Raw genomic sequence first — 9,882 nt, forward strand, 5'->3', positions numbered from 1 at the left:
ACTCTTTCCTGGGGAAGAAAGCTCTCTCAGAGCATCATTCCCGCATATAGCCATCATATAATCGGCTGGATCCACGGCAAATAATTTTCTCAAATGTCTGCAACCAAAAAACCAAAGATATTGATTCCCAGAATCACAGGACGCAAATTACAAAATATATTCATCAAACACCTTATTCACTTCGCAAGAAACTCAGTGAGAAATAAAACAGTGTGCAGAAATTATCGAATTGTGAATCAGTACCTGAAAACCATGGGGCAGTAGTCCTTCCACCTAAACTCTGCCGTCTGGTGAGGCGGGGTGATCTTTGATCCTTCAGGAGGGAATCTTGTCCAATACTTCTCCCTTGGATCAAAATCACTGGATCTTAGCTCCCTCATCTGTAACGAAGCTGGCTTTCCCACGGAGTATCTACAACCAAAACCACATTAGCAACCTTCGCAATAAATTGAAAATAAGAATCGGAAAGCACCGCAATCTTACCTGATGCCCAATTGAAGATTAAGCATTAGATCGTAGTTCTTATGCCCCTTCGATATTGTTTGTCCCGGCTTCTTAACCTCACTGCTGTTGAAACAGCAAGGATTTCGGAGGCGAAGTTCCCTGGAAACATCACTTTCCTGGTCAAACTCAGTTCCATCCTTGTAAAGCATAGAGGCCTCAAATGTATCGATAATATCGCAGGTGATGTCACCTGCATCACCATCAGACTCCCATATGCAGATCCTAGGGAAGTTCTTCTCGGCGGCACTGCACCTAGCCAGTGTAACGTCAACAGAAGACCGCTTCCTTGACGCTGGAAATGGAGGGAAATTGTCCTCCAGGAAAGAAAATGAGCTCCTACTAGCACTTCCTGCTAGAGTGGCAGCAGGGTAGAAAGTTCCATTGAGCTGCTGCTGGGTTTTGAGGTCCTTGCTCCATGTTCCAACGTAGCAGCTCCCATCAGGCCAGGTGAAGACACCGCTCCCTTTGGGAACGCCATTATCCCACTGGCCATCGTAACGGTTACCGTTGCCCCAGATAAGCACTCCCCTGCCGGTGATTACGCCGTTTCGCCACTCTCCAATGTACTGGTTACCATTGCGCCAAACGTAGCGGCCTTGACCATCCTGTAGGTTTCGCCGCCACTCCCCCTCGTAGAAGTCCCCATTCGCGTACGATTTACACCCAAAGCCATGCTTCCTATCGGCGATCCAAGAACCCCGGTACGTGTCTCCGTCGGCACCAATGAACGTCCCGAACCCCTCCATTCTTCCGGTCTTAAATTCGCCCTCGAAGGTCGCACCCGATGGCCACGAGAACTTTCCCTTTCCAGCAGCCTTACCTCGGCGCCAATCACCCTCATACATACAGCCGTCAGTCCAGAGATACTTGCCCCTACCGTGCGGTTCGTTTCCAGAGAAAAATCCGCAGTAGATATCGCCGTTCGAGAGGACCTTCTCCACCTCCACCGACCCGCCGCCCGCCGCGACCACTGTCGTCGGTGTCACTCTCCTCCCCCCTCCACCTCCCGCCGATCTACTCCTCAGGGCTGTGACGGGCTTCGCAGTCCCTTCCCCCTCCTCCGCCTCCGCGCCGGCGCTCTCCACGCCCCAGAGGCGGGTAATCCTAGCCGTTCTTCCGTTCTTCCGTCAGCCAGAATCTGTCGCCGCATTCTCTAAACTCCACCACCACCGTCACTCGCCGCCGATCAGGCCTCACATTCATCCAGATCGGACTCAGATTTACTTTAATCCAAACTAAACGCTCCTTCTCGCCTATCTTCCTCACGGAATGCCTTGCCTAGGGGAAGAATGAACGGATCCTCCGTCCAAAGAGAGAGAGAGAGAGAGAAGTGATTGGAAGCCTCTAAGACAAATTTAAAATACAGAGAGAAATGGCAGGTAAAGATAAAGCTGGAAGAGAGAGAGAGAGAGAGAGAGGAGGAGGATTTGCTTTGCCCCGCTACAGCTTGCGCTTAGTTTAGCAAGCGTTGCAGAAGAAGAGAGAGAGAGACGGGCTTCCGTAATATAATCCGGCATACCTGTTCAGTTACAAAATGACACAAATGCCCTTTTGTTGGCTGTCATATGCCCTTCCCCCATGTTCGATGTTTTCGTGTCCATAGAGTTTAAGACTGTAATCTAACCGAGATGTCTCGTCAAGCCAAAAAAATTCTTGGTATGGGCTTTGGCTTCATCATATTATAGGATTTATTTGGGGTAGCTTCTGTGTTTAGCTTATCCTGAAATACAGTCTGCAGATCGATTAAAATGTCGAGCCGCGGTCTGCATTTAGTGTAAAAAACTCAAATATAATAAATATCGTTTCAAAAATACGCAAACCAAACGATTATGCGGTGTTTTCAAAAACGACGCCGCACTTATAAGCTACCCCAAATGGGCCATAAATTTGGGATAATTACATATAGGGCATAAAAAAATATTACTTATTATAAATCTACCAACAAGATAAAATTTAGAACTATAAAACTCATGCAATTATTATAAATTTGATAAAATTAAAAAAATATGAATTGAGGTTTTATCATGCTTTTAATATTTAGGTGAGAATTTAAAAAATGAGTGGAAGAGCTTTTGGTTAAGATTTTACATACATATTCATAATTTACTTATTTAGAATTATTAATATTTATATTTAATTTTTTAATAAATTTTTCATTAATTAAGAAAGTTTTTAAATAATTAAAAAACTAGTTAAAAATTCAAATATACATTTAATATTTTTATAAAATTATTTAAAATAATTAAATAAATTTAAAAAACAAATAATTAAGTAAATCATATACTAATATCTAAATATTTGATAGCAATTAAAAAAGATAATATATAAATTACAAGCAAATAATATAAATAAATAAAAATGAAATAAAGAAAAAATTTACTTAAATTTATATAAATATTTACCAAAAAAATATAATATTTAAAAAGAATAAAAAAATTTTGAAAATGTTAGGAAAAATTACCCCAATAAGAAGCATTTGAAACATGCAAGTTCAAATGGTGGAAGGGAAAAAGATGGGTCGGGATTATTGAGTCTTGAACGACGCATTGTTAAGAGTAAAAAATCTAAGATAAGGATTATATGTTTATTTAATAAATTAATTAAAATTAAAAAGAGTGATAGATTCAATATGATATTTAATAAAATGGTTTATCTAATAAAATACATTAATAAAATAACATTATACTTAATTATTAATTTTAAAATATTATTGATATTAAATTATAGTATTTTATTATTAAATATGTGATTAAATAAATTTTATTTATGAATTTAATTCAAACAATATGCTTCATATGATATGAGCTATCATTGAAATTAAAATAGAGAATTTTATAATTTATTATTGAACAATAAAATTTATTCATAAATATAAATAAATAAGTTAGATTTTACTTAAATTTGATTCATTTATCATTTAAGTTATTCATAAAATATTTAAATTTATTTATTTACTAATTTCACGAATTTAATTATTTATTAATTGACTCGAGTTCAAAATATTCATCGAGTGCGCTGTTTGCCATATACGCTGGGAATTCTTATGCACGTTGGATTCGCAACGAAAAGATTTATTTCACCTTTTAAGAAGTAGTAATTGATACATCTTTAAAAATTATTTTAGTTATGTGCAAATTTCAAAACATTTCGAGCTAGAAGCAGTTCCAAAAAACGAATTCATGATAATACGAACTTCGACTTCATCGTGCTTATAGTCAAATTAATCTTCTTCACAAAGCGAGCCAAATGAAGTCAAAATTGATTTGATTTGTGTTTGAACAAGTCCATATCAACTCTTTTAGGTGTCATTGGAAGCTTAGGATGGACAATTGAATGGTCAATCAAATTCCAAATTTGATAAGCTTCCAATCAAAACGAGTGTCTCATTGAGTCGAATCCAAGAAGCCCAATATCACTTGATTCTGAAATCTTTAAGGCATTAGATACTCATAAAATTATATCAGATCAAAGGGATCATTATAGGTCATCTGATTGAGTGGTTCGGATTCATGTTGTACTTACATACGATGCACTCACAAATCTATAAATAAACCTCCACTCCTTTCATAAAGAGGATTTGGACATGGATCTGGAGGAGAAAGCTGAATAAGCTCCAAGCCAAGCTCTTGAGAGTTCTTGAGCTCCGCAACAACTGGATCACCGTCGACTGGCCACTGTCAGTCCACCCGTGCTGACTGTTGTCATCAAGCCGCCACCACCACCGAACCACTATCGTCGCTTCCCACTATCGCATATTGGTCATAGCCGTCACTGGTCCATCGCTGCCTGAACGCCGCCATCGAGTTGTTGCCACCATCAAACCACCAACATTGCTTCTTGGCCACTATCGATCGATCACCACCACTGTCGGACTACAGCTGCCCAATCATTGTTGTAAAGTTGTCACCACCTTCGAAACGTTTTCGTAGCTTCCCAACCACCACCAAACGACTGTCACTACCACCATCCACTAGCAGTTGTCGTCAGACTACCATCTCCACTTCACGAACACCGTCAGACCACCATCTTCGCTTTCTAGTGACCATCATATGGTCGCGACCACTTCTGAATCACATCTGCCCGACCACCATTATTTGGTCATTACCAACAACGACCCACCATGGCCCGACCACCTCCGTCTACACCTTTAGACTACCACTACTCGACCACCACCATCGAGCTGCCGCCACCGCCAAACCACCTTTGCCACTTGGCTATTAAAGTAGTTAGGGGTCAATTGGGAATTGGATTGGGTTCAACCAATGGGAGTAGGATAAGTGTCAGGGTCGTTAGGCCAATGATTGATGCCTTGGAATGAAGTTCATGAATGGGTGCAGCTTGATAATGCTTGGAATGTGATTTGGTTTTAGGCTTTCAAAGTGACTCAAAATAAGCTTTGAAACTTCATGTAAAGAATAGGCTTGGAAATAAGCCAAATAGGTTGGAATTGGTAGCTTGAAGAGGCTTTGTTGGCTTGGCTCAAGTTGAAGTGAATTTGAATGGATTGGCTTTGGATTGGCAAGTGGTGGTGCCTAAGGGATTCTAAGGCCAATTTTTTTGGGAAATTTGGTGTGAACTCAAGGCCAATATGAAGGCTTAGTTGGGGTGGTTTTGGTGTGGGAAGGTTCAAAGGTTGAATGGGTATGTGGGTCAGTTGAAAGTTTGGTGAAATTTATTTTATTTTGAAATTTAGGAAATATATGTGGTGATTTTGAGTGATTTGTGAAAAAGTGAGTTTTAAAAATTTTATTTTTTATTTTGAGTGGATTTAATTGAAATTTAAAAATAAAATGGAAGATGATGAGAAAAGTTTGGAAAAACAGTTTGATTATTTATTTTGCATTTTATTAAATTTTATCAATTTTAATTAATGAAGTTGATTATAGGGGTTTTTTGCAATTTTTTGTTGATTTATTTGATTTATAAGTTGATTTATTTTCTTATTCTTTTCAAATTATTTTATTTTTTTTATTTTTTTTATTTTAAAATATTTTTTATGATATTCAAATTATATTTCCTTATTTTCATTTTATTGATTAATTTTAAAAAATTATTTTAAATTTTGAATTTTTTATTATGATTTTTGAAAATTTAAATGAATCACTATGATTGGACGTTCCAACGAGCTTCATTTGATCAGATGATATTTGATGGACATTTGTGTGCATTAACAATGACTGAATTAAACACTCTTAAGCTCGTTGGATTCATCTTGTGGAGACACTAGATTCGACTATAAGCTCGTCAAATTTAACATTCATTTGACTTTCAAAATATGCTTGAAAGACTTTCAAAAATGGTTTAATGACTTGATATGAACTTGAGTTGGCTCTGATTTGACTGATTTTGTCACCATATGGTCTGTCTCATCAAGGTGGTCATTTTGACTATAAGTTTGCTAAAATATGAGCTCTAGATGACTTTTAGTTAAAATTTGAGTACTTTTGCTTAAAAAATTGTCTCGAGATTGCTGAAAGGTGGATTTGTTGATGATATATAGATTATCCCCTTATTTTCAAATGAGATCAAAGTCATCATCCGAAAATTTGGTCGTTATACATACAAATACATAAGTTTCAGTAATATAAATATATATGATTTAAGTGGTATGTATGTAGATATTTTAAAACTATTTTCATTTTTGTTTATATATATCTATATATACCAATATAAATATTTCATTGATTGTAAGTCAATACAAAAGTTTTAGTGAGCAAATGCTAAAAACCTAATCACAAAGCATAAAAGACTCAAAAAAGGTACCCAAAATGTAAAAGTATATCCCAAAAAATTAGATTTTGTGAAATCGTAGAAGTGCACCGACCAAGAGTAGAAAAGGTCAATCATGATGGGAGGATTTTCCTTTCCCCCTCCCCCTAGCTCTAATAATGGAGTCCAACAATAAACTGTGAAGGGGGCTTCCACTCGAAACGATCAAACTATAATCCTGAAGATTCTGAAGATGAGGCATTTTTTTTCTTTCTCTTGTATTTTTGAATCTGTCATTCATCTTCCACTTGTTGTTCCAGCTGATCTTTTATTGGATTTTGAGTGGGGAACTCACCTTGATCTTGGCATTCCTCCAATGTATGAGTATCTTCCCCAACAGCAATAAGTGTTGCCAACTCATTTGGGTGAACATTAGTTGCATCCTCGAGAAGGTGATGAACATTAGGGCTGGGAGGACCAATATGTTGACCCGATAAATTTTACGCAGATGGCACAAATGTAGCCCTAGCATTAACATGATGAAATTTGGTATTTGTGATGGTAGCAGTAGAAATGGGGTTTGAGTGAGCGATAGCAGGAGGGATTCCTTCCAAAATTTCAGTATTCAATGTATTACGTTTGGCAGAGTTTGAGGGGCTTGAGTGAATAGGAGCAAGGGGTGGGGGAGTAGTGGGAGGTGCACTGATATTGTGAGATTTTAAGTGAGGGTGTAAGAGATGACTGAGAGAGATAAAGTGCTTAAACATTCGGTAATGAGAGCAATAAAGAGGGTATTATTCAATTTCGACCCTTGTCAGTATCTCTGATGTTGCGAACCAATCAAAAGATCCTCCAGAGAAGAAAAAGTAATGTCACGCTCAACCAAAACCCTAGCTTCATAAGGTCGGCTGAGACTAATGATAGAGATGTCGGTTTTCAGAGACCTATCACAAACCGCAGCTATAGAATATAGCAGCTCATTGTTAAAGAGGTGGAATTTCAGACGCGGGAAGCGCAACCAGAAAAGGATGGTATGGGGGGGGGCGTCGAAATCCACGATCCATTTCAGAACCTTCATCACACAGTTATCAATCCTGAGCAACCTCTTAGCAAACAAATGAGTATAGTCATTTTCGTTAGATAATTGAATGAGTATATTTCTTCTATCTAGTTTCCCGATTTTCAACCCCCCCTTCAAATGCACTAACTCGAAATCTTTTTGAATAACATCTAGTTTAGGGTGGTTGAATAGAATTTTACCGACAAGGGTGTGACAACAGGAGGTAGCTAGGGTGAACATTCAATGTCAGAGATGAAAACGACTGGTTTCTCATTTTTATGGTTCGCTTTCTTAAGAAAACCATAATCGACATCGAGAGCTAAGGTGTCATGAAAGGACTGCGGGAACATACACGATTTAGGAGCACTAGTGGATTTGTCACTGGCGTGGGCTTCGACATAGTGTTGAGTAGCCATCGTCGAAAACCAGAGAGAAGATGAGGCAAATAGAGATGAAAAGAAACTACGCGAGTCACCATAGAATCACGTCTGAGGGAGAATACCCTAGCAGAGCGAATGCCGTCATCGTAAGTATTCATTTATATATATATATATATATATATTGTTTTTTTTGAAAGCCCAAAGGCTAATATATTTATATATAAATGACAAGAATTCTTCAGTTTGAAAGTAAAGATAATTTTTTTTTTTTTGTTTATATATACATACTTATCTTTATAGTTTTAATGAATGTTAGTGTAACTCATGCATTCCTTTTTTTTTATTTTTATTGCTGAAATCACTGTCTCTTCTTCTTTCTTATTTTTAATGAAATTAGGAAAATGGAAGACATGAGGCTGAAGCCAAGAAGTGGAAGGACAAGATACTTAAAATAGACTTTAGTTTTTTTAATTACAATTTTAAAGGATTGCATTAATTGTTAGCCATAAATATTAATGATTTTTCAGCCTATAAATAGAATAAAAGATGAAGATAGAGGTGAGGTTCACATCCCTACCTAGCAGGTGATATGAGATTTCCTAAAAGAAGAAAGTCGTCCCTGACTTGAGTAACTGGCGACAACAGAATCTTTTTTCTTGTTGTAGTGTAGAAGAAAGTTGTCTCCATCATGTGTAGCAGGTGAGCAACGTGAACTTCTTCTGAAGTTGATTGAGCAAGGGGATTTTTTTCTAGAGAGGAGGTGATTGTTCTTAGTGTGTTGATTGTGTGTAAGAGATAAGAAAAGAATGATTATTATTTTACAAAAGAGAAGAAAATTGGAGTAAAACAATTTCTCTTTCTAGTGAGATTATTTTGTGTGAACTCTTTCTACTTTATTTTTTTAATGAAAACTCTTCATTTTTCCCTCAACTTTTCAGCAAATAAGTAATCTCCATAAGGTATGTGATAAATTATGTTATCGAAATAACATTTATCTCGGCTAATTAGGAATTCATGTGATGTTGATGTGTTAACTTGCTAAACTTAATTTAGTTGTGATCTGACCAACTAGAAAGTTAAACTAACTCCTGATATAGGACTTCTAATGTTAATTGGGAATTATAATGTATATAAGAGTCTAGAGAATTCCTGAAAACTTTTACATGGTTAATTTCCCTTGACTATAATAATAATATGACCTCAATGGAGGTTTAAGAAGATTTGTCTATGATTGTTAATAATAAGGTAGGAATTTAATAGGAAGAATAATGTGATTCACATGATCTAATTCACTTGAGCATGATCTTTAATCTCATCAAAAAACTCTAAAAATATAGTTTGGTTTTAATTATTAAGAATTTAGACACTTTTCAAAACAAAAAAATTTTAACACTTCAATCCAGGGTTAGAGGTTTAGTTGACTAGAACTTCAATCTGTAAGAAAATTTAACAAGTTTTTTTGTGGGATCAATACACAAACCCAAATATGTGTACTACTGGATTGATATGCATACTTGCATGATTTTCGGTGCTTGTCGGCACTATTTTTGGTGTGGGGTTTGCCCGTAAGAAGCTGTCGGTCATCGGAATTGAAATCCCGTTGCCCGCTTCGGAAGGACATTTTAAAAAGTTGGGTTTTGAAAAAGATGAAGTCAAACTGACCCCATAATTTTCATAGTTTAGATGAAAGAGCGTTTTACCTCAAATCATGTATCTATCCCGAAGGATGAACACAAGAGTTGAGGGTGAGGCTCGATCAAATAAATTAGAGAAAGTTATGACATTCGTTTGGTCTGCGAAACCAATGTATTGGTCGACAAGTTCCCCTATTTAATATAAGGAATTAAATAGGGTTTATATTATGCTGGGCTCGGGAAAAGCTTCCTATAAGGGCAAGCCCCTATAGTTAATTACATCATAGATAACTTAAGTTACCTAAGAATACTCTCGATAAAAGTCATGAAAAATTACCTTCAAGGAGTTTAAATGGTAAGGACATTTCAAAGATATAGGACTAAGAAGTGTGAAGGGGGATTGGTTCAAATTTGGAACATTTTGTTTTGGAGTCCAAAGGAGGAAACACTAGAGGATGTCACAGATCCGAAGGAGAACTTCGGTGACTTCCCAAGCTATCCTATTATTTGGTTTCAATTTAGGAGAAATCATTTAGATGTTTCATCCTGCAATTTTTTTTATTTATTAGGATTTACATTTGTGTGAAGCAATCAG

At 36.7% G+C, this 9,882-nt stretch overlaps 1 protein-coding gene across 1 annotated transcript in view; it reads right to left on the reverse strand.

The window, feature by feature from the left end:
• The window catches only part of LOC110027438 (phosphatidylinositol 4-phosphate 5-kinase 1-like), a 21,946-nt gene that overhangs the window by 3,247 nt on the left and 8,817 nt on the right, over positions 1–9,882 (reverse strand). The window contains 3 exon segments of the mRNA XM_020728882.1: positions 1–97; positions 244–411; positions 484–1,625. The exon segment at positions 1–97 is cut by the window's left edge and continues 21 nt beyond it. Coding sequence (XP_020584541.1) covers positions 1–97; positions 244–411; positions 484–1,625 — 1,407 coding nt within the window.

Source organism: Phalaenopsis equestris, unplaced genomic scaffold (assembly GCF_001263595.1).
Source record: "Phalaenopsis equestris unplaced genomic scaffold, ASM126359v1 Scaffold000428, whole genome shotgun sequence".
Lineage (NCBI taxonomy): Eukaryota > Viridiplantae > Streptophyta > Magnoliopsida > Asparagales > Orchidaceae > Phalaenopsis > Phalaenopsis equestris.